Genomic DNA, 25,955 nt, shown 5'->3' with positions numbered 1-25,955 from the left:
GAAACATCTTACCCTGTCGGGGCTCCTTCCCCCTAGTTACCCAACGTATACTGTATTCTTTAGAAATAGATTGACATTCAGTTTTTCCTGACGAGTTTATTTTTCGTTGAGCTCTCACTGTATTTGACTTTACTAATCGCAAAAAAAAAATCAGCGTTAGAAATGAAAATAATTTAAGAAGAATGCTGCAGTATAGAAACTCTACTGTAGTGGTCACATGCTAATCAGGCTGCTGTAATAAACCGATTTGGCCACAGGGTGGCGCACTGCGGGACAACAAAGGGCCCTAACGCGCATGTCCAAACGGTCGCGCGGATGATTCAAGTTTTATTTGAATCGCTTTTGGGTGTGAAGCAAAACACCAGAACAACGTCACATATGAGAGAATTATGTAGCGCTAATGATGGCGAATACATTTGACCTGTCCAGGGTGGCTTTGGACTCGTCCAGAGATTTCTCTGGCTCTGGTTCGAGCAACAGGAGTTTACGAGTGGCGGAGAATGTGAAGAAGAAAGGCGAGACAAACCCGTTTCGGTCTGCGCTGAGTTATCTCTCCCAGGGTAAGAGAGCTAAAGGGGGCTAGCCGTGGCTACTCAGATAGTTAACTAGCTAGAATAAGAAAGGGTGTAAACAAAATCACAATTAATCCGACTGCCTATGATGTGTCTGTTAGCGAACAAGTTAACTAGCTAATTAGTTAACTAGGGACAAAATTGATTTTTATACGGGGAACAATGTAGCTAGCTAGCTAACGTTGGTTAGCCTAGCTTGCCTGGTTTTAATCTGATTTTGTTGCTGGTAAACAGCTAACTAAGTACGAATGGCATTTATTTAAATGCTAAGCGAGTAACTGAGTTAACTTATTTCATGGGAGTAGAGTGGATGGATTGGTCTTATGTCCCGTGAAGTAACCCAGTGGTCCCAGCTCTGGCCTAGGAGAACCACTCCCTTGGATGTTTTGGTGTTTTCCTCTTACAACACAGTTGATCTAGCTTATCGGCGAATTAACAACTCTTTCTTTAGTCGAGTTTGTTAGAGCAGGGAAGCCCTAAAAAGTGCAGGGCAGTGGTATTCAGAGACCAGGGTTGGGAACCACTGTTGCAGACTATTGCATACAGTTGTCTGTAAAACTCACATGCGCAACAAACATTTATCGAGTAGGTTCCGTAGGAAACTCTTGAAGTGTATTAAGGTTCATTTATAGCTGCACGGGCAGTCAATATTATGATCACAAGTTTTAATCTTGACTGCCACAGGTGACTGCACGTGACTTGTGCGCATGAGCAATACGACAAACACCACCACCTTTCTGTAATGACAAACCATGACAATGACAAGCCCTCATATAAGTTTGGTTAAATGCTCATCACCAAGTAAAGTTGTGAGTCCTCAGTAGCTTTTTCTGTTTGCGTTCTCCAGTGCAGGAAGGCACTACTGTAAAAGGCAATGATGAACTGGAGAGGAACCTGGTGGTGGTGGAGACCATTGCCCTTGGTCGAGGTCTCCCTCCAGAGGCTGTCTCATTGCTTTTGGACTTGGCATTAAGTCTCCGTGCAGGTAAGGTTGTTCTGGTGTAGTGCTAATTTCCAACCATTTTCATTTATATCTGAAACCCTTAATTATTATTAAGAACCTAGAGCAATTAAGCAACTTCTGGACATTTATACCATCTTTTTGGGGATAATAAAGTCTAATAGAGATGTTTGCAACTTTGTCTGAGACCTGTTCTCTTCATTGTTTAGGCAGTGTGACCTGTTCACGGGTTCTGAAGTTTCTGATACCTGCTTCAGTAGTGCCTCAGGAGGCCGTTGTAAGAGGAGTGTCTTGGCTGTGCGTGGGAAAAATGCCAATGAATGCTCAGGTACAAAACTACCGAGGTATCTTGTCAGTCATATATGTAGATGGTACTTATTTTTCATCAAACTTGCTCATGTTGCAAATTTCTTTTTAAGGTTCTGTTCCTTCGCTGGGTTCTCACTGTTTTTGACCTTATTGATTGCAAAGACCACTTGAGAGCCATCTATGGTTTTATTTTCAGCTTTGTGACTGAAGAGAATCTAGTGAGTTCAGTTTTGTCTTATGTACGTTATATAACTTATTGATGAAATAATTTATGCATGCTGCATATACTATGTTATTGCAGTTTCATTTGAGTTTTTTCAACACATGCTCAAACTAATTACTTTTCATTTCAGTGCCCTTTCATCTGCCACTTATTGTATCTTTTAACAATGAGGGAGCATGGTAAGTTTTCCATTTCATGAATAAAATATAAAGCGTATCTTCCCCGTAAATGCTCGTTTTTTGTATATAAAACAATGAAATACTGATTGTACTGTTTTTCACAGTCCAGCCATACAGAGTGAGAAAACTGTTGGATATTCAGGCAAAAATGGTAAAGTCACTGATTTTTCCACATCCACTGTGAATTCTGTTTTATAGTACTTTATAATGTTCATAATATTTATTTTAGATATTTGTACTACTACTACTGTTACTATTAGTACTAATAATACTACTAATAATGAAATATTTGTTTGGTATTTGATTTCAATTCGATTTGTATGCTGATTTTTACATTATTTTGACGACACCATGTGTTCTTTGCTCTGTTTCTAATAGGGCAGACAGCCATATCTGATGCAGCTGCTGGCCTTATACAAAGTCTTTCGACCAGAGCTTGTGTCCCTCTCAATGCCTACAAGAATGAGGGTGAGTGCATGTGTTTTAAAGACCTCATCAAGCACTTTATCAGGAACACTTGGCTATTACTGGGTAGGGCCTCCCTTTGCTCTAGAAACAGCCTCCTGTTTCCAAGATGTTGGAAACATTCTTTTGAGATTCTGTTCCATATTGACATAATTGCATCATGCAATTCCTGTTGATTTTTCAGATGCACTTTCATGCTGTGAATCTCCCATTTTACCTCATCCTAAAGTTGTTCTATTGGATTCAGATCTGATGACTTGGAATGCCACTGCAGAACACTGAACTCATTGTCATGTTCATGAAACCAGTTTGAGACAACTTTTGCTTTGTGATTTGGTGCATTATCATGCTGGCAGTAGGCCTTAGAAGATGGGTGAATTGTGGCCATAAAGGGATGCACATGGTTAGCAACAATATTTGAGTAGGCTATGGCATTCAAGCGATGATTGATTCGTATTTACAGGCCCAAAGTGTGCCAAGAATACATTTCTCATACCACCACCTCCACCAGCCTGGACTGTTGACATAATGCAGGTTCTGTCTATGGATTTATGCTGTTGGCACCAAATTAAGACCCTGCTGTCAGTGTATCTCAGCAGAAATCAAGATTCATCAAACCATGCTGTGTTTTTCAGTCTTCACCTGTCCAGGTTTTGTGAGTCTGCAGTAGGCTGGGCGATATCTAAAAATAATTGGCATGATATTTTCTAGCTAAAAACTCATGATTATCAATAATATTGCCCTGAACCCCCACTCCCTAAGCAAATACACATGGTCGGCTTCTTTCACCTAGTTTTAATTGTATTTTTAGTTTATATGCTTTTTTTGAGCACTGTGTTAATTAAAATCTTTAATAAAACCACTTATCGAATAGTATAATATTGAGTAACCCAGTAACATTTGGAAACTACTTCACTTGTCGTCACAATAGACGTTACGTGTTCATGAGCTTTTTTCTGGTTGAAGATTTCTTCAGTATTTTGGCGACTTGCATGCTAATAGGGCTCCCTGCTGTAGAAACTTCAGACTGCAAGGGGTTTTTAGAGGCATGGCCATGCGCTTTCCACATTAAAACCTAGGCGTTTTCCATTGATGCGGTGGAGTTTCATAATTCAGCTAACCACCAGCCTACTTAAGATGTTTCTTCATGCCACAAGCAGTAGCCTCCAGGTTAGTGCTAATTTACCTGCTCTAGAGTAAAATCTAGTCTATTATGTATTGCAGTGAGTCACTTTGAGACAAGCGGTGCGGTAAACTAGAATTACAGCGCGTAGCAGTGAGAACCAGACAGTTTCTTAACAATGCTTTTCCGTAGGAAGTGAGCGTCACTGTTATTGTTGGCAGCCAAGCAAGTTAGAAGTAGCAAGGTTGAAAGCGAAGGGAGAACCATTCCTTGTGTTAGGCAAGACTGGAGCCCAATACAGCCTTAAATGAAGCTGAACAGTTTGTGTAGAAACTGTTTTGTCTCTTTCTGTAGTGTCAAACGCTACAACATTTACAAATCATTTAACGGTAAATTTGTTTTCTCTAGCTCTCTATCTTTTCTTTTCCCAAAACGCTGATTATTGCATTTCACACATCACTATTGAGTTACGTATACATCATCGCCCTATCACCCAGGCCTAGTCTGCAGCCTCTTCTTTCTCTTCTCTTCTTCTCAGTCTGGCTATTCTCTGTTGGCATCTTTCATCAACAAGGCATTTCCGTCCTCTGAACTGCTGCTCACTGGATGTTTTTCCTTTGTTGCACCGTTTTGAGTAAACTCTCGAGACAATTGTGCTTGGAAATCCAAGGAGATCAGCATTTATAATAATGTTCAAACCAGGTTATCTGACCCAACATTCATGCCATGATCAAAGTCACTGAGATTTATTCCCTCGTTCTGATTGTTGATGTAAACGTTACCTGAAGCTCTTGGCCTGTATTTGTGTGATTTTGTGCACTGCAATGCTGCCACATTATTGGCTGATTAGATAATTGCATAAATGAGTAGGGGTACAGGTGTTTGTAATGAAGTGCTTGGTGAGTGTAGCTCTGTGGAACTCTCAACGTCTGATGTACCAACTTGCTTTTGTGAACAATTTCAGACTGGCTTTAAGAACCACAATTCGACCTGGAAAGCAGCTCTTACCGCTGTACAGCGGAAGAACAGGGCTGAAGTAATGGCAGACCATAGTCTCACTTTGGAGGTGAAAGAAAAGCCCACTTCCAGAAAAAGGGTAAGATGTGCTAAATGCAGTGTGACAACACACACATGTCTTGTTCAAGGTTTAAGCATTTGCTAGTAAAGAGTGAAGCAGTGCAGATTTTAGGAATAGTTATATAGTGACCACAATTTCATAGATTGGAACATCCTAGCAAGAGTTCAGTTTTGCCAGCTTTTGCCATCAGCTCCAGGAAAACACAGATTGTAACTGTTCATACATGTACATGCACAACAAAACCATTAGAAAGTGTGTTACAAATACTTTTTAGGATAAAATGGCTAACTTCTTTGGTTAGGAGCTCCACCGCTATTCCAGTAATGCTGTCACCATGGCAAAGTTTACATAACTGCATGCTGGCATGAATTGCTCAATACACCAATTTTGTTATTTTTACTTTTTCTCTCTCCTCAACATGTAGATGCAACATAAGCCTCTGTTAACCAAGAAGTTAGATGGTCACATTCTATTTGGGTGGCTACACTGGGACTTGGTGATCCTTTAATGCCTAAACAAAAGTGTAACAAAAATAGTTGGCACCTTAGAGTTGACATTAAGCTTTGACCTGCATGTGCTGAAGTTTGTTGAGACATGTTTAGCTAAAATGAGGAGGACCTCATCAGACCATGAGGGTGAAGTAAAATAATATAGCTTACAATAGTAAGGCACAAAAGAGTTGTCAGTTTATGACAGTACACAATCTTTGGCTATGCTTATTAGGAACACCTACTAATTGCTGGCTCAAACACCCAGTAAGTTACCATGAGGGGTAGCAAGGGTTGCACATGTACTGAAACCGTGCAACCCTGAAAGCGCGCCTCCGTTGGTCAGCTGCTTCAAACAACGATGTTGTCTGGGGCCTGATGCCGATAAATCTGCTGATTTGAACAAGAATCCAACAAGTACATGCCATTCTTTTAAGCATGATATGTTTTATTGGTGACACAGAACACTTTTTAACAAAATATTTTAAAATTGGAATTGTGTATATATATTGCCGTTCATATATATCTCAGCATATCAGCTTTTGGAGGGTAAAAAGTGGGACCAGTGCATGCTTATTTATAACTATAGTAAAGTCAACTGTTTTTAGCATCAGCGTTTAACATTTATAATTTGCCTGTGACAGTTTGACCTTTGCGAGAATTATATGACTTTTATCAGTGTTAACTGTTTTCGTTATACAGCTATTTGTGTCTTTTAATTTAATTTCCTTGAATGATGTGGTATCTCAGTGTGATGTCGAATTTGTACTGATGTGTTAAGAACGTAGTCTGATAAAAGGGAGTCTCGCCCTTCAATAAAAAGAGTCATTTGCCTTGTTGGTAATAGTATAAGTGAGAAAAGCTCCCTCTTCTTTTGAAGACGTGTGTGCATAGTAACTTAACAATTAAAGTAATATATCTGTTCAGTATCTTTTAAAACTTTAATGTGGCTTTCAGTCTTGACGTTACACAGTGCATTCAGGAAGAATTCACACCTCTTGACTTATTGTACACTCTGTTGTGGATTGATTTTTAAATAATTTTTTAAAAACTCTAAAATCATGTTTTCACTGTGTCATTATGGATGATTTAAGTGTAGATTAATGGGTAAAAATGGCAGTTATATAAAGTCAGAATTAAATCCCCAACATCATAAAGTATGCAAAGTCAAGGGCTCTGAACACTTTCTGAATCCACTGTAGGTCTTTCCCCATTCAAAGAGAGAGGAGCCTGATCTTGTATGAATGTTAACAACCACCTGGGGGCAGACTTTCCCATAAGGACATTCTTGTTACTAAAGTTAAACAAATCAATAAGCTTTTAGGGATTTGAATTCCATTATGAATGTTCTCACAAGCATGCTCAAAAACACTATCACAGCACTTTCAGCTATAAAGGCAGCGCACAGAAAAACTGCTGATGAGATGTTGGGTCTGAGGGTTAAATTGGGAGTAAAATACGGGCACCACTCTTAACAATCCTTTGCTTTGCCAGTGTTCTTTTCCACAAACAGGGCTATGCACAGCAAGGGGCAGTGGTACACCAAGGCAACATTTGGCCTATGGGGAGCTGCCAGCTGAGAAATAAGTCAGACCAAGCAGTGGCTGCGCAATCTGAATTGTTTTAGCTATTATTACATAGTTCGTACATATCTTCAGTAAATTCTTACACAAAGTTTTTCTTTGTTTGAGCAGTAACTTGTGAAATTATGCATAGTGCCGCTTTAGTCTAAAGATTTATATGAATGTGACTATGTGAAATGAGTATTTAGAGGTTGCCTGATTAGTGTTTTTGGGACCAATATCGATCGAGGGTGGGGCTGGATGCCAGTTGCAGTGTAAACTTAAGCTAAGATTAACACTTGGATGCTAACATGCTAGCAAAAACAAATCGTCATAGCTTTGACAACAAACCATGTTAATTACAGCTCTAGACGTCCACACAGCATGTTTACAGTGAAATAGGAGCCAAATATGTAATAATATACGTTTTTCACGAGGGAAATGGATATGACAAGGCTGAGGTTGGCTTCCTATTCACCAGCTTCCTGATTGAATTTTCCCATTTAACCTTAAATGGTGCAGCAGTTACATTCCGGCGCGTCAAGAAATATTGCACATATATGTACAGCGCTGATCAGCTCTCAGGGTTGGCTAAGTTAGAGAAATGTTGGCCAATCGTGTATTTGGGCTGAAAATCAGCTGGTACCGATACATAGCTGATCAGTCCTTCCATATCTAGCGGTATGCGTTACTAGCATGTGTGTTGGTAGAGCTTCCATGCTTACTGTCATCTACTTGAAATGAAAATGCATTGTCAATACCAAATATAATGGAGAAAGAATAGTGTTGTAGCTCAAAAGAAAAATGTAGATGAATATTGCAATTTATAATGCACTTTGTAGGTAAATATGTAGTGAGGTCCACAAGGCACTTTACATCTGAAATTTTTAAACAAGTAAAACACTGATGACTACATTTATACTAATAACCTTTCTGTGTGACCAATCCCAGAAACTGCATCACCTAGACGTGCCTGCTCTGAGCTCAGCGTTTGACACCAGCTCAGAGAGGAAAGTCTTCTGCCTGCAGGAACTGCAGTCCTTCACAGAGTTGATACAGAACATCCACAATATAGAGGTAATATTGGACAAGCATCATGGTCTTCTTTACATGACAGTTTGCTCTGTTAGATGTTATTATTGTTCATATTTGGAGAAAGAGAGAAAGATTATAGAATTCTCTTATCTACCGGCCTAATTTGACTTTAAACAATTTAAAATTTGGCCACACTGGGGTGGTGAGTAGTTTTATGCAGCACCAGCTGTCGATCAAACATGTTGAAAATTTGTTAAAGATCTGTGCTTTCTTCCTTCTGTGTGAAAGCTAACCATTACCTTCGTGTTGAACCTTGTGATTACATTTGTGCACTCCTACTGTCTCAAGCTTTCACATTTGTTCTTGGTGATAACAGTTTTGTATCTGAATCTTACTTGTGGGTGGCTAAACCTGTATGTGTGGTAACGCAGCAATTTTAAAACATACAAAAATAAGATTAAGATCTCGCCACTGAGGTGATAAAATTGTCAAATCACCTAGGCTAAGCACATTTGTGTACACACTTTTGTGTACATCTGTCTTTAGAGATATTGAATTACACATCTTTGATGCACAAATCTGTTCTCTTTTACAGCTGTGTTACACTTTAGATTTAATCTAATTAAGTGCTCAGTGGCTTTTTTGCACAGCTGTACTGAAGTATTAAACCCTTAAAGGAAATATCTCATTTACTGTTTCCCCTAACCCCAAAAGTTGTTGATTGGCCAAAATGTGTTTGGTGTCTGAATCATGCTTCCTTTGCAGTGCTGCCATTGCATACATTGAGAGTTTCAGCCCTCGATGAATTGAAATCCTGATTTTAATGATTTTTAGCGCAGCATCGGTTGTAATTGGATAAAGGATTTTTACATTAAACATGGCTATGTAATGATACAATATAGGCCAAAATTATGTAGACACCTGACCAGCACATCAGTGTGAACTTGTTGGACATCCCATTCCAAAACCATGGGCATTAATATAGAATTACCACCACCCCACTGTGGTGGTAATTCTATATTACTTAATAAATATATATTTGGATTGTGTCTGTTTTGAATTTGTTGTCTTGGCATCTGCCAAACCCACATTCCTCTGTCAGATAGTGAAGCATAAATGGTCGCTCTGGAGAACATGTTTCCACTGCTCCAGAGTCCAGTGGCATACTTTATATATCGCCGACGCTTGGCATTGCTCAGAATGATCTTAGGCTTGTGTGCAGCTGCTCAGCCATGGAAACTTATTTAACGAAGCTCCTGATGCACAGTTCTTGTGCTGATGTTGCTTTTTCAATGATGTAGTGACTGATGCAACAGAATATTTTTCTATGCTATATTTTTATGCACTACATGCTTCAGCACTGAGCAGTCCTGCTCTGTAAGTTTGCGTGGTCTACTGTGTTGTGGCTTAGCTGTTGTTGCTGCTAGACACTGATTGGACAGATCTATGAGGGCAGAAATATTATGTACTATTCTACCAGCAATTCTACCGCCAGTGTTTTTCAAAAAAAATTGCAAGGCTGTGTGTTTTGTTTTATATATACCTGTTAGAAATAAGTGTGGCAGAAACACCTAGACTTAATAATTAAGAGGGGTGTCCACATACTTTTGGCTATACAGGTTAGGTGACTGGCAGATGTTCCTTTACCTGTTTACCATTACCGTTTTTAATAACCTCTGTTATGATAATGCTGACTTCTGCTAGCGTTATGTTAGCAGGTGTTGGTGTACATTAACATAGCATGCAGGTTTTATTTCTGGTTTAAGTGGTAGGAAATTCAAAATAACGCTATATTGCATTTTGGTTTGATGAGTTGGTTATTATTTGATTGGTTCGTTTGTTTATAGTTGGTAAAACAATGAAAACAAATTATTTCTTTTTTTTGTATTCACATTAGCAGAACTAAAATTGAGCCAAATGATAGTGTGTGCATGGACATTCTATACACTAGACTCCTGAAGTTGCATTCGCCTACTATTGTACGTCATTGGTTGAACGTGAGGGATACTTTGAAACAGCAACCCCAGGTGCCCAGATTAATCTGCTTGGGACACTTGTTACATTACAGAAATGTTCTTCCACAAGGTGCTGCAATATTCGTATAGTTTGTATTCGTATATATATTAGAGATGAAACGATATTAAAATTTCATATCACGATTATCATGACCAAAATGATCACGATTATCGGTATTATCGCGATATTGTTCAAATGTTTTGAAAAGTAAAATAAATAAAATAAATACTGCTACACAAACAAACTCGTTTCACCAACTTTTATATTAACACAAATAGAATTGGCAGCAATATGCACTTTTTGTTTGCATAAACATTAAAAAATAAGGTCAATACATTTTTAGTATTACTTTTGTATTACTTACAATGCTTGTAATACTCTGTAAACAAAAGAATAGCAAATGTATTATTATTACAGTTGTTATTATTATAATAATAATTATTATTATTGTTATTACTGTTATTATTCTTTTTCTTCTTCTTCTTCTTCTTATTTATATTATTATTAATTACAATGATTAGGGATTTCCCTGCATAGAGAATTAAATCTCGACCAACTCTGAGGTGGGTCTTAATGGAAAATTACTACTTCTAAGACATGCTGCACTCGAGGGATTTCTGTCCGAACTGCAGCTGCAGCATTATTGTGCCGCTGTGGCGCTGTACCCCTAATCAACACAGTGCACCAGGAAAAACAGCCAAAATCACAGAGGAACTGCGTGACCGTGCTGTGAGCTGCAGACAGTGTAGAACTCACACAGTGTGTCTTCACCTGTGGAGCTGCTTCTCTAAAAGCATTTTAAAACTAAAACATAACTTAAAATTTATCTCGCGAGACGAGAAAAGGGGAGCTGTGCAGATTGAACCTCTGCAGCGTCTCGTTCCAGAGCTTGTGTGACTGTTAACTCAGAGCTCATTTTGGAGACTCTGCTCCACAGAAATGTGTTAAAACTATAGTTTCGATTCACAGTTGATTCACCGATTGTTTTTCTTTTTTTCTTTTTTTTTGACGCTAAAAGCTTCATTTTATATTATTAATGAACCACAAGCATTGGTTAAACCACACAAACCATGACATTTCTTCTATTTCGAAGTCCCCACAGACTTCCACGTTAAAGTTAACCTTGCATTCTCTAAAAAGTAGCGGGTGGTGGTCGCGAAGATGACTCGTAAAGTTTGATGTGTTGCCCCCTTTCGCCGCTATTTTCTTTCGGCCTGTTCTGCAGACAGGGTGGTCATCTTCAATTAGCTTTCCTTCTGCATCCTTATAAAACCCAAAATATGACCAAACGTCAGACTTGGTCTTCTTAGAAGGCTACGGTAGCGGCTTCTGTACCAACATATAGTGTGCAAGCAGCTGGGCTTCAGCTGGCAATCCATTGTTGTTGCCTACTTGCTGTACTTTGAAGTATAGTAACAAAACTGCTTTAAAGTGTCGTTAAATATGTAAATGTTATTTTTAAGGTTGACTTTGAGAACTAGTGTTTGGACTAGTATTAACAAGTATTTAAAGCCTGTAAAATGCTGGCAGTCACTTCTGTGTTACTGTGGCCTTGTATTTGGGATCACTGTCCTGCTGAAAGGTGAAGTTTCTCCTAAGCAATAGTTTTTTTTAGCAGACTGAAGCAGGTTATCTATCAGTATCTCCATTAGTATTGCACCATTTATCTGTCCTTTTAATTTTAACAAGAATCCCAGTCCGTGCTGAGAAAGCATTTGCACAACTGCCCCTGTTCACTGTTGGGATGGTGTTAATAGAGGAATGAGCAGTGTTTGAAATTGTGCTTGAAAGGTCCATTTTTGCCTTATCTGACCATAAAACCTTATCCCATGATCTGGGTCAGTCTGATGCTTTCTGGTGAACTCCAGTGCTTTGATGTGTGTGTGTGTGTGTGTGTGTGTGTGTGTGTGTGTGTGTGTGTGTGTGTGTGTGTGTTTTGTGTTTTGTAATAGCTTCTTTCTAGCCAACCTCTCATATAGGTCCATTGTATGCCGAGCTCTTGACATCGTTGGCTGGTGCACCTTCGCTCCAGTCTCAGCCATTGAACTCTGTAGCTCCTTCAGAGTGATTGTTGGCTTCTCTGTAGCTTCCTCCACAAGTCTCCTTCTCATTCGTTCTCTGATGCTGAGTTTTGGGGGAGGACCTTGTCTAGGCCATGCCTGAGTGCTATGACGCTGCTTCCATTTCCTCATAATTGATTTAGTGGTGCTCAGTGGGGTATCCAGACACTTGGATATTGTTTTGTAGCCTCTTCCTGTCTTGCACATGTCGATAACTGTATCCCTGGTTGCCTTACAGTGCTTTTTAGTGTTCATTTTCACAGCTTTCCTTCAGATTCACACTCTGCTCAAAGGTGCTTAAGATGGGACTTTTATCCAGGAAAAAGTGACCTTTTTTAATGATTTGCAAGTAGAGACCAATTGCAAGCCAAATATGTCCTTGTTAAGGCAGTATCTTTCATCTGTGTAACCTTTGAGCTTCCACAGCACTGAATACCTATTCAAACAGCATTTTTCAATTAGTCAATTTTGTCACAGAATATTTTCTAACCAAAAAAAAAAACATCACAATTTTGAGGGTCAGTCATTTCAAAATTTTAAAACTAGTAATCCAGACAAATCTGAAGACTTTTAAGGAGGTTGAATGCTTTGCAAGGTGCTGTATACAATTGTGGAGCTTTAACAAGAAGGTCACAAAGTGTATAAAAAGACTAGGACACGGATAACAAAGACAAAAATATCTTTAAAAAAAAAAAAAATACAAATTATGTTGCATTGCTAAAAACAGTATTAGCAGCAACCATCAACCATAAAACCAGAGAATTCATATAAGCCAGTCTGTTTGAGATTACTTAACAGCTCAGTATGATCTTTAATGGGGGTATTAGAATATTTAATAAATATTAAATTCATAGATGTTCATATACACATCACTGCACATCCTACAGGGCAGTAACAGTATTCAGTGTAGTAATAGGCTAGTCATGCCTAGAAAATTCAAGAACACTCTTTAATACATTTTGTCTGTGGTGGCCAATATGCACTGTTTGTGTTGAACCAAGGACCAAAAATAGAATGATGTATACAAATAAAGAAGGTAGGCAAGTTTCAAATTGAGTTTAAAAACAATGTATTCTGTTTAGGGCTGGGCGATATAACAATAATTATCGCGATGTAACTTTTCCTCGATCGAGCGATACGACATGTTCGATAAATGTTCGATATAATACACCATTCTCACACTTCCACATTCTAGCGAAAGCGTTGGTGGCGTTTTCTACTGCAAGGAAAGTGACACTACTGTGCTGTCGCCAGGAGTTTAGAGTTTTTCGACATGATTAGAGAGGGAGGGGGCCACGAGTAAGATGAGTCTTTGGCAAAGGCTGAAACGCGGAGTTAGACATTCCCTGTTTGAGTGGAGCGACCGGCGATCTGTTCTCCTGTGACCGAGTGTGAGTGACGAGGTCAGTGGAGTAACTGTACTGCCCTACAGCGAACTCACCTCTTTCTGTACATCCTAACCAGCTTTAGCAGCGTTAAATCACAATCACAATCCTCACAACTACAGCGCTGTTACAGCGCTCGGACAGTCATAATTTAGTATGAGTGCATTCCCAAGCAACAAAAGTGAAAGAAAGAAGTGAGTTCATGTGAGTTACAGCCCTGATTTAAACGAAAGTAAACTGAGGAAGCTGTGAGGCATTGGAGAGCGGAAGAGCACTATCTTTCCAGGCTAGCTGTTTTTAGCAGCTGGCTAACTTGAAGCAGCACTCCGTCACTCCACAACACGGAGAATTGATGATACTGTAGATCAAACACGACACAAAATCACCACTTTCAGTTTAAACGTACCTAAAAAGAGGACTCTGTTTGTCTGGTGTTGATATTTTGCGGTTCACCACTTAAACTACTACGATAGTATAGAGAAACCAGTTGTCGCTAGCTGGTGTCTGAATACTGTGATGTCATTTGTAACGGGGTAGCCGAGCAAAAATAATGAAGTTTTCTTTCTTAAATTATGACTATTACAAAAATAACCATGCTTTTCCAGCTGGTAAAAACAGCTCACCAGACACTTTCTCCCACTCTCCCGTGACAGATTTGTGAAATGTTCCACTGTTTGGTGAGTGTTTGTCATGTTCTGAACATAAAGGATAGTTTAAAACAGCAATTAACCACCCAGGAGCAAAAATCAGCCTTCAAACTTGAAAGAAATAATGATTTGACATTTATCGCGATATGTATCGATATCGAACAATATTAATTTTGTTTATCGTGATAACATTTTTGGCCATATCACCCAGCTCTAATTCTGTTATTAAAATACTGAACAAAGAAAAAAAAAAAAGAATTAAGTAATTTATATATATATAATGCAGTAAGTGAGGGAAGGTGTCCTACCGATAAATTGGTGTGATCCTTCAAACATATGGCAACATTCATGTCAGCCATGCATACAGTAATGTGAAAGCCAGTACTGTCAGGCAGACCTCACAGTTTGTGAGCTGAGCAAGTCTCTAACATGGCTTAGAAGCCAAGGTTATCTGCCTTCTCTTTCAAATGTTTAGTGTGCTTGTTGTAATGGCATTATTTTGCTATTTTGTTAGAGCTCAGAGCACACTGATATGCTGTGAGATGTTATTCAAGTCTCAAAAAAGGGTTCCATTACAGTTATGAGTAATACACCATGTTCAGATGCTCCTGCATGTGATCCGGTTACTCAGTAAAGTCTTAAAACAATAATACAACAGATGTTTGTGTTTGGGATTTCATGCTGTAACGTTATTACAAAATTGCAAGTTTTTTTTTTTTTTAACTGCATTATGTCATGTTTTCTTGGTGAGGACTCTTAAATAACTACACATAACAAATGTTAGGGAAAATCTTTGTGTTGAAATCATTATTATCTTAATCCTATCTGTCAGGCTCTAGTATGGTAACTTGCTGGCAGGTCAAATGAGAGGTCCTCATGGGCACACTTTGGGCTCTAGAGGCATGCTCTTACATTAAATGTTACAATTTTCTGCATTGGGTTAATTTTAAGGAAGTAAGAGGAAGTTCTAAACTGTTGGACATCATTTCATAGAATTCAGAAAATTGATTATGCCGATGAAATGCTGTCTTAATTACAGGCCCTTCTCAGACTTTATATACTGACTACAGTTTCATTGATTAGCCTCATGGTGGAGCTCTGTCATCACTAGACCATTGAGCCAGCTGCATCACTTTGCTGTTAATATTGCATGTATATGCAGTTTGAATATGTTATGACATCTTAGCCTTTTCAGTTTAAGACCGTTTTTGTGGCTGTACATTGTAGTACTGCTACAGACAGTTTAGTACGATCAGCATTCAAAAGAAGATGCTGAGAAACGTGGAAATTCAACTGAATATACCATGAAGTGCACAGTTACAGGAGGCTGCTCACAAACTGACCGGCAGATCCACTGACCTGGTGAACCTTGATGGTGTAAATCTTTCTAAAAGGCCTCTGGATGGTTACGCTTCATGGTAGATAAATTTTGCCCTCCGTTTGTCAAGCCAATACGTGCAACAAGGTGTTCTGACAGGACTTTAATCTTTTATGGTTGAGGCTGCAGTTTAGTGAGGGAAGGATGAACAGAGTGGTCATGGTAAGAGGATCATGCACTAAAATAAAAACCAAACCCAAATCAGTCATTACTATGGCAAAGGATCATTGATTCCATCCTACCGAAGCTCCCCTCATCATTAAAACTAGCCTTTTCTCTGATGAATGATACATTTGCTTCTTAATTATGGAAGGACTGAGCCATGTCCGTTGACAATCTGTCACTGCATATTATTTATTTATTATGTGCTCTAGTCTCCATATTGAGAAGCAGCTGTCCATGCAGTGATTGAAATTACAAAGCTGGGAATAATATCTGAATATTACAGGACGTAAAAATATTTTATCTTTTGCATATTTAGCATTTCTGTCTATGTCCATTGCAGTAAAAGAAATCAATTCTGAGTGGTTCTCTAGCTAAATAAAAATATGGATAAATATGGACTTGATTTTCATTGATTTTAATGGCTGTCAGTTACAGTGTGGTTGTTAAGTGCACTGTAATGTATTTGGAGATTGTGTGTCTCGATGCTCAGGGCATGCATTCCGTTTCAGCTTCCAGCCCAAATGGGTTCTCTCCTGGGATCCTCTCTAGCCCTCCATTACCTGGACTGTGTACAGGATGAGTCTGCCTTCCTGCGCCTCAACTTTTGGCTTGGACACTCACTACAGGAGGGTAAAAATGCCCAGACATTTTGACTTGAGCTTGTTTGGATAAACAAAACTTTATAACACCTGAAAGTATTTCTGTATTCTTTTCTGCTGCCATTGTGCTGTAATCTTGCCAATGCTTTTTTCTCCTTCTCGGAGATGAGTTGGCTGTAGTAATGTAGGTTTTTTTCGTTTTGGTAGAATTCCTGCTGTGTCCTGCAGATGGGAGTCTGAGCAGCCTAGCCGAAGCCTCACGATTCCTTAGTATTATCCTCTCCTCACAGCAGTTCCTCCAGGTGAGACAACATAGAACAGAATTCCCTAGCAAACATTTGTGCTAGGGCATCAGACTGCCATGTTGCAAGAGTTGTTCTGTTGATTGAAACCTTTTAAGAAACACCATCATGAGCACCAGAACTCTTGTCCTAACTTGCACTTTGTCTTCCTCAGTAGGCCTTCCTTTTTCATTCTGGCGTCGGTCAGATGATATTAACAAAGATAGCCTTGATCTCTTTACTATGTAAGAAAAGACCATCCAGACACATGTTGATGAGGTCTATCTGTATACTGTTGGTGTTTCTCAGGAGGGTTTCTTCAGCACTGAGAGCTTCCTCTATAAGTTCCTGAGCGTGTGGGATGGCTCACTGCTGCGGACTCACATTTTGGATTTGCTCAGTCACGTCCCTCTGATGCCCAGCCACTGTGAGTACAACTTTTTACATCAAAGCCAGCTTTCCTTTGTTTTTGACGTGTGACTTTTTGCACTTGACTGCAGGGCATATTCTGTAGCAGTGGTGGAAGATTTCAGTAATTTCAGCGATTTGTCTTATTGTCTTATTTTATGCAGGCTTTCAAAAAAAGTTGTTTAAAGAATCTCTGTAGTGTCTCCAAAAATTCAGAAATGTACATTGTTTGACTTTTAAACATCAGCATTGGCTCAGTACTGCAATATGGGCCCTTCCCCCTCCTGCTGGGGTGTTCTATCATTGTACTTGGCTGGATTGGAACAAATGCTGGGCAACTGTCCAAGTCAAGTCTCTTAAGTACGTGTTGACTCCTGTAGGTCTCTGACTTCAAAATACCGGTTTAATGCCATTCTGGTTTACCATTTGTATGAGTATCATTGTGTGGACAGCTGGAACATTTTTTTTTTTGTCCAATATCTGCAGATATCAAAATTCTTGTCTTTGAACCACTGATGCAACTCTACTTCACCTCTGCTGTGTTCTTTAAGGTAGGAATCTGTTCTTTCTGTTTCCTTCCTGTTTATTTTCTGGTTGTATGTAACATGTCAAGCTTAATGCAAGCCCTTGTACAGATGCCAGGCGGTATGTGCACATGCCTGCTGTGTTTGTTAGTTAGTGTTGTAAACACTTTTGCAGAGGGCACAACATTTTTCATTTTTTTTCTCAAGTTTCATATATGACATTTCAGTGTAAAAGAGTAGCTTTTGATTCTTCTCTAGCCTCTATCTGAGCGTGCTTTGCTTCATTGTTTTTCTTCACAGTGTAGTGTCATCGAGTGTCTCAACAACATGCTGGTGAAGTGGCTGACCTGGCATTCCGTCAACGCTCTTGAGGATGGCCTGGACATCAGCCTTAACAGCAATGGCACAGTGTGAGCATCCCCAAAATTATTTCTTCTCCTGTCTGATCTTGTCTAAATGTGTGCTTCACGTCACAGTGAAGTGATTTTGCTTTTAAAGGGTCCCTTGTTTTAAACGAACTATAATGGTTAGGGCTAGAGTAAACTGGTTGATGATGCCATTCCTAGTAGGTTTAGTTAAAGGAGCGTTCTGCACAAATTATCATAAATGTATGATTTTAGCGCAGAGATTCAGTTTGTCTGCTAAGTAGCTAACTAGTAAACAGTTAACTGCAAAACAGGTAAAGAAGGCTGGGGATACTGCAGGCCTCACACAGATCACACAGTTGTGATGTGCCGACCTTAATCATTGTCACAGAAATGTAAATTAAATTTTATACCATTGTTGAAAGCCCCTTAAATGGTATGCAATTGATCTTGAGGCTTCAACACAGATTTGTTTTTCTAAAGCCTTTTAGTCATGGCTGGTTTTACCTCAGAGGTGATGTTAATTCAGAAAAATATTGGCCAATCAGTATGGGTCATGGTGAAGCCCTGTCTGAACTTTTTGTATCCAGAAAGTGCTCTGTTGAACTGTGTGTAATGAAGTGTGGTGGATGTTTCCCTTGCCTCTGTATATTGCCTCACCATGCCTGCTGATTTGATTTTTTTTATTATTATTATGGAGGTGAACTGCTGAAGGAGGAATTAAGATCAAGGGTGAAACTGTATTTGACTTCTTCAGTAGACCATGCCTCAATGTGATCTACTTACTTTAGTTATGCTTTAGGCCTGTGTGGTCTGAGGTCTGTGCATACTGCAAACTGAGGAAAAGACAGGCACATCTGGCATATATGAAATTTAATTTATGACCTGTGTGTGTGTGAGAGAGCATGCACTTTGTAGTTTTATATTTCAGTCCCTGTAAAGTAACTATATTATTTCACTTGTCATTTATTTCAAAGAGCATGAGAGAATTTCCAAATAGTTTTTTTCTCTTTTCCAGAACTATGACCCTGTCTGGGTTTATGGATACAGTCATAGAGCTGGTGCGGTTTGTTGGACGTCTGGCTGCTGAGGGGCTACGACTAGAGAACTGCCACGTCCTGCTCCTCAGCCAAACACTCACCTTCTATGAGACAGTAAGCCAAGCTTTGATGGTTATTTTTAATTACTTCAGTGTACATTTTGCGTTGGAGAAAACTTGGGCGATTTACAGGCTTTGAATACACATTGGTATTTCTGAATTAGTACTGAGGACAATAATATTTACGTTTCATAATTAACCATAATCTTCAGTATGGTCATTACTGCTGTTCAAAACATATCCAGTAGGCAGCACTGATATATTATTGTTGAGGCTGAAGCCCAGCTGCTCATACAGTGTATTTTGTTATAGAAGCTGTGATATTTTTTTCCAAATACTTTTGAGTCACATAGATGCATATAGTGTAATAAATAAGTGTAATAAAAAGTTTTTGTTTTATCACCAATGCAATTTTAGCTTTAGTTTGTTGCTTTTCTCGAGCTATTTTATTGGCTATTTCACAAAGAGAGTGACACACAGGCCAAGTTGAGCTCAGTCCTGCCCAAGCTACAAAGAATGGAGCGGAAGACTCGTTCCAGGACTGCATTGGAAGCGCCTGGGTAGGCACCTCTCGGGTGGTGTAGGACCTAGACCTGCAAGGCAACAGGGCCTCTGAAAATGTGATCACTTCCACCCCACGGCATCTGGCTCTTGGTCATTTGCGAGAGTAAATTTCACACCAGCCACAAACACCTCTGCCTGGGAGTGCTTACAACGATAGCAGCACTGGTGTTCCTCTCTTTCTTCACTGCCACAACTCCCTGCAAAAAAGGGGGGCAAGGCATTGAGCTCCCTGTTTTTAACATCTCCATCACCATAGCCTAGGGGTATTTCGATGAGCATCACTGTTCAAACATATTTGAGATGATTCATCAAACTTGTCATGGTCAGTGCAAATGTACATTTTTCTCAGTGCTTCCACACGTGTAATTTCCTAGGCATCTTTGCTCTTTTAGCTTCAGTGGAAAACGATGCAGTTTATTGCTTTCTGAGACAAGGAGATGTAATTCTTAGCATTAATTTATGATGCTTTCAGTTATACTATGTACATTTTCCGTACATTTAACAGTCACTGTTCTTTTAAAAGGCCTCTGCTGATGAAACATGCTGTAGCTTAGGCTCTGATTTTTGTGCCTTTATCAAAAAGATGGAAGCTTTTGAACACTAAATAAAGAGTCAGTATACAGTATTGAAATTATTCAGACCAGCCTAGAAAATAAATAATACAGCGTGGAATATGTTGCTTGTACTAAAGTCAATTTAGTTGTTTGTTGTTCATTTTTTTTGTGCATCGTGTGCATCAGTGTGGCTCTGTTGTTTCTAGGTGTGCGATATGTTTGTAAAGTATGGCTTGCCCCTGGTCATCATGCCTCCAGCTGGGGTGTTTTATCCAGCTCTCCTTGCCACAGACCCACTCACTGTTGATCGGCTAGGCTACATCATGTACAGGTAAGCTAAGAAAAGCTTACACGTCTGTTTTGAATATTGCGTCTTGTTATTTGAATTTGTATTTGAAAAAGTTTTGCTATATGGATGTATTTGTAGTTCATTTAGATAATTTAAGTATGTGAGTGCGCATTTGTGTGTTTTTCAGTCCATTCAGCAGAAAACACTAAACACACTAGTGGAAATTGCATATGTTCTGTGACAAATACAGCACAAATACTAGCTCTGAATTAATCATTTTCATTTGTTGGTTTGAAGTGAGGAAATTTATTCTTTGGTCTCATTTTATTTGAGGTTGGAACATTCATATAGATGTGTTTTTATGATTCAGGGAACTAGTTCTAAATGATATTGAATGTTCCACTTGGATAGAATTATTCGAATATTTTTTCGTGAGGGTTTCATTTTTAACTTTTTTATTTATTTATTTTTTATGTTTATATTGTATATGATTTAAGAAACATATTTAATTATTTAGCTCTTAGTCCACTAAGGATGGTATATGCAAGAGAGAGGTTTTGTTGTACTTGCTGTTTGTGTTTTGCTTTTGTTATAGTGTGGCTTGTTCTCAGGAGGTTGTAAGAGTACAGCCTTGATGCAAGTTGCATTAAAGGCTAAATATATTAAACGTGTGGCCCAGACATATGACTCAATTAACCATAAAAATGTTGTGCACTTGTTTCTTTCATGTCAGGTTTTCAAATGAATGTCAGCATCTTTTGCTTTCAAACAACTCTTAGCTCATTCTTTATTTTTTCTTCAGATACCGGAAAAACCTGACCTTGGCCAAAAAACAGGAGCAGCAGAGTGAGGTAATAAAGAGATTGTCTTGTAAAACCATTGTGCAGTTATGCCATGAATACCAAGTTGTCTGACTGGAAGGGTTTTGTTTTTGAATAATTCACTAATAATGGGTGAATTAGAAAGACCTTCAAGCTGTGCTTTAAGAATCTGTAATGAAGGTGTTTCAGGCTGTTGATAAAGTCTGTATTTTTCCTGCTGATGATAAAAGGAGAAAAAGCACCAGATAGTGTCCCAGAGAGGCCTCAGGGCATAGCAAGGAAATAGACATCCCACTGAATAAAATGGCGCACTATCATTCATGTTTTGTTAAAGGGTGTTTTACATCATCTAAGGTCCTGTGTGATGAAAGGGAGCCCTATTTCAAGATGTCACACTAACAGTGTTCATCATTTTTTCAAAATATATTCTATTCACTGTTGCCTAGTTAACAATATCGAATGTATGTTGAAGGAAATACATTTAAAGCAGCAATGTATTAAGTTATAGGCCAAAGTCATTTAGTTTATCCACTTTATATTATCTGTTATTCAGCTGAAGTTTATAGAACAGTGTTATTGTGTTCTACAAATTATCATGAGAGGATTGCTAATTTTCTAGTTCCATTTGTTTCCATTTTGTTTACCACAACAGTTAAAATGTTAACATATACTTCAAATTGGGTGCTGTAGCTCTCTCTTAGTTCAGTTTCATTTATTCATTGATTTAATAATGTATATCTCTTTGCGCTGGTCAACTGATAGCAAGCACAAATGGAATAAATATCTAAGATAAAACTTTTTACTCCAGCGGAATATGTTAGACTATGGGTTATAGCTGTATAAGGTTTCTAGGTTGAAACATAGTATACTATTACTTCAGGCAGTGCCATTTAGAGTGATTTTTAATGATTTTAATCTCCTTAAATTGCAGCAAACATTTCACATAAGCAGAAATACATACCAGGAGTTCAACCAGCACCTAGTGGCCATGGTGAGCTGTCTGTGGAACTCCAAGTCTTTCTTGCCTGGCACTGGCTTTGAGATTGACGAGTGCTTGCTCACCCAGACCAAAGTGCCTGAGTACTGGAGCCATTTTGACCTAGTTCATCATCCAGCCTTCTTCAAGTACGCCATTGAGTTTCACGAGAAGGTGAGTGCAATATGTTGAATTTTGAGAATTTTGTAACCACAGCTCTGAAAATATTGAGGCCACAGTGGTTGGTCAAAAGCACAGACTATACCCTACTTAATCTTGTGGGTCCAGTGCCCCAGTCCACTTCTGCCACAGGCTAGAAAAAAAAAAAAGTAACTCCATGCCTTCACTTTAAAAGAATCACTTTACTTTAGGCTAAAGCAAAGTTTTTGCTAGTGCAATAAACCAACCTGTATTAGTACTTGTGCACTGGTGCCAGCCCCTGCTGTGTAATAGACAAGAGGTATATATTCCAAAGTCCAGAGAGGTAAATATTTTTACATGTTTGCTTTCAGACTCTACATCTCTTTATAAATTTATCAAACTGAAATTGTCACCTCTGATGTCGGAACAAGCCACGCGGTTGTGAGAATGTTTCTGATTGTTTTGGAATTATCTGGATTTCTGTAAATAAAGTAGTACTGTCACTTTGGAATTGACTAATCTACTGATTATTTTAAAGATTGAGTAATTTTTGTTCTGTTGCTTTTTTTGTTTAATACGACTACACAAAAAATAGACTTAACTCATGCAAGTCATTGCTGGTTTATTGATAGGGTGACTTTTAATACTTTTGAAAATGGATTATCAGGCTTAATTGATTAATCATGAAGTGCCAAAAATACAACATATAAATGACAATACAATCTTAACCTCAGTTACATGCTTTCTGTAGCTGCTGATGAGGCCTGTACAGTGGCTGAGTATTGACCCATTTCTCCCTACTAAACTGTTAAAGTCTCTCTGTTGTTGACTTACTTTTGCATCATTGTCATTGCATGTTGCACAACTCGACCTCTTTTGAGCTTTAGAGCAGACAGGTGCCCTGACATTGTGCTGAACAATTTCCACTTTGGAATTGGCTGGTCCCTAAATGATTGCAAGCCATTCAGGCCCTGAGGCAACAATGCAGCAACACACGCACTTCTTATTCAGTGATTTTCTGACAGTAGACTTATAAACATACACTGTGAAGTCCAAGAGATGCCTACAGATCTTGCACTGTCATCCTAGGGCTCCTTGTCGCATGTTTTAGCAATATACAGAATGCCTTTCACTGTTCTTTGTTGAACACCCGTTCCTAGGAAGAGAGGGAAAGGTACTGGACTACAGCCCAAGTGCTTATAACCTTTTACAGTCCTTCTTGAACCTTACGTAGTTTTTTGAAATGTGTTGGTGGCTCTTTTTTCATCATGACTTAACTGAAGTTCAAGGCTACTTTTTACAAGCCCTGCATGCAGAAAACTACATAATTCCAAAGTGTTCACAAACATCCCCACAATTACCTGGCTAGTTGTGTGAGTATGTGAGTGACATGCAAAACTGCTTATTGTACCTTTTAAGGTTGAACAAGGAGATGAACATGATATTGATGTGTCTTTTATGGAAGGTTTGTTAATATGGAATCACATTTTATTATTCATGGGAGCTGCATAAGACTTGAGTTTTCATCATGTTTAAAAATACATATAAATAGTACCTTTCTTGGTCCAACTGTTCCAACCAGCTCTGTTCTGCTGAGATTTAAAGGAGAGGAAAATGATGAATATTTATGCTTTCTCTCGATCAGTGCTGGCCAGGGAGGAAGGGTGTGGACCTTGCCTCCATAAAGGTAATACAAATACCATTTTATTAGTAAGAGCACTGATGCCTGTTGAAGTGTTTTTTCATTATTACTCAGCTTTAAGTCACCTGATTACACTGTAGGATCTTGTCTTTTTTGGAGTGAACATGTGTTTCTGTCCTCAGGTTGGAAAATACTGGAACTGGTATGTGGAGTTCCTCTTCAGCCAGGGCTTTGATGGTCTCAATGACTTCATCCAGGTTAACACTGGCCACAGCAGCTCCTCTGGCTCTAGTAGCCAAGGCGACGGTCATCATACGAACCAGCGCTAATGGTTTGAAGTTTAAAGACTGTGTTACCTGGAAAGGCTACAGAGTGTGACGTGGCTCCATGTTTCAGTGGTCATGTACATATTTTTTAGTCTCGTCTGAGAGGACTTGTGTTGGAAACCACAGTGACATTGTAAATAGAACTGTATATTATTTTACTTGTCTGTATCCGAGTATATTATTTCTATTTGGCTTGTGTCCGTTTCATTCTTTATTCATTTTATTTCATCTGTAAGACTTTTACATTGCGTGTCTAGGTTTTCAGGTATTGCTGAAAGATTTCAGAACCTGGAAGTGTCTTGCATTTGATGATTACACAAAGCTAGATAGATTTTTTTTTTTTAATCTCATGATGTCTCAAAAATAATTAGGGTTAAATCTTATAATCCTTAAGGTTTCACACTTTCATGCATGTTTGAAGCCTTTTTTTTTCCGTTTTTGTCTGCTATATTTCCTGTTCATACAAACGTCATGTGCTAGTACAAGTATAAAAGACTTATCCAGTTCTTTCTTTTAATACCCATCAAAAATGCATTGTTTTCTCTCTTCCCATTAAAACTCCATGGAATTGCACTATTTTACCCAACTGTATACCTTTTTTAATTTTTTATTTTATTTATTTTTTTTTTTTTTACTGAGCTCCACATAAACAGCATTTAGCAAGACTATTAGGATTGACTGCCAGAGAAAGCTCACAGGGAGGAAACTGCTGTTAAAAGGACAGTCCGTAGTGTGTAATAACATGGCCGTAGCACACTAGCGGTGCACCTCAGCACCTTTCTTGACCTTTTTACGTTGTCTTCAATGTGGCCTGGATTTAATGGCTTCAGTAAAGAATGCAACACAATGTAAAATGTTTACAATCCTTTGTTTGTGAACCAAAGTCTGACTCTGTTGATCTGTCTATCTGGACAATGTCATGTTGAAGATTACTTTTTTTTTTCCTTTCTTAATGTTTATACTTTATTGTTGGCTAGCCTTAATGAAGTTCCTTCATAAACTTATTTAACAAATGATGCTTGTTTCAGAGAAAAACAGTGCATCAGACTGATGGACTCATTGCGTGGAGAAAGCCTGGAGAAGAGCTCTAACCAGACTGCACTAAGGACACTGTAAAGCACTCAAGTGGAAAAGTCAAAATCTGTGTCTGTGAACCTGTGATCATAATCTTGAAAGAATGATAACGATCTGAAACGCACTAGCCACCTTTTGAGAGAATACTTTTTCTTGAGAAAGTTACTTTCACAATGAACTTAAAGCGGAATTGGGAATTTTGCTGATTTTTCAAAAGTTCTGCATAATTAAGTTGTTAAGATGTAAATAAAGTCATGCCAAGTGGTTTGATGTGAAATCCTCCCTTCTAGAGAAACTTGCAGAGTCAAAATTGTTTAGTGGTGTCAGGAGCCTGATGTCTGAAGAATTTAATGCCTCTAAAATCTCCTTCACAGTTATCACCTGGAATGGTTATGAATATGCTGCCTTGTGTCTGAGAAATTGTTTTGATGGTTTTAAGTAATTTTTTGTTGTTTCACAGTAGAGAGCTACATTCAGTGCGTTTTAAGGTGAAATAGTCCTCCAAGAAAACGTTTTCAGATTTTCAGGGGGGGTGCTGTCAGCCCACACGATGTATTTTTTTCGTCCTCAGTGCGGAGAGGTGTTGCGCGCGCGCTCCTCGCTATCAGTAACGGTCGGTCCCTGTCGTTTCCTCTTCGGCGCGTTT

General features: G+C 38.7%; 1 protein-coding gene across 2 annotated transcripts; it reads left to right on the top strand.

Annotated features, from left to right (window-relative positions):
* Positions 1-316: 316 nt before the first annotated feature.
* Positions 317-24,662, top strand: cenpi (centromere protein I). Of its 2 annotated transcripts, none has more exons than XM_036568943.1 (20): positions 317-560; positions 1,420-1,557; positions 1,743-1,861; positions 1,953-2,060; positions 2,196-2,244; positions 2,349-2,395; positions 2,623-2,712; positions 4,797-4,928; positions 7,912-8,037; positions 16,156-16,276; positions 16,453-16,547; positions 16,836-16,953; positions 17,421-17,485; positions 17,759-17,868; positions 18,842-18,977; positions 20,247-20,371; positions 21,132-21,180; positions 22,082-22,300; positions 23,913-23,954; positions 24,092-24,662. In XM_036568943.1, the coding sequence occupies exons 1-20, from the start codon at positions 401-403 to the stop codon at positions 24,236-24,238; spliced, it is 2,196 nt and encodes a 731-aa protein (XP_036424836.1). In that variant the 5' UTR covers positions 317-400; the 3' UTR covers positions 24,239-24,662. The 2 variants fall into 2 exon arrangements, with proteins under 2 accessions (XP_036424836.1, XP_036424834.1); XM_036568941.1 differs by having other exon boundaries at positions 1,953-2,081.
* Positions 24,663-25,955: the final 1,293 nt, after the last annotated feature.

The sequence above is a fragment of the Colossoma macropomum genome, unplaced genomic scaffold (assembly GCF_904425465.1).
Source record: "Colossoma macropomum unplaced genomic scaffold, Colossoma_macropomum, whole genome shotgun sequence".
In the NCBI taxonomy this organism is placed as follows: domain Eukaryota; kingdom Metazoa; phylum Chordata; class Actinopteri; order Characiformes; family Serrasalmidae; genus Colossoma; species Colossoma macropomum.
Note: the sequence above shows the minus strand (reverse complement) of the source record. Positions and strands in the feature narration are given on the sequence as shown.

Excerpts from the sequence above, each read along its gene's own strand:
- cenpi (XM_036568941.1), top strand. The coding sequence starts at position 401 with ATGATGGCGAATACATTTGACCTGTCCAGGGTGGCTTTGGACTCGTCC. Across the intron at positions 2,245-2,348 it reads TTTAACAATGAGGGAGCATG|TCCAGCCATACAGAGTGAGA; the intron begins GTAAGTTTTCCA and ends TGTTTTTCACAG. Across the intron at positions 2,396-2,622 it reads TGGATATTCAGGCAAAAATG|GGCAGACAGCCATATCTGAT; the intron begins GTAAAGTCACTG and ends TGTTTCTAATAG.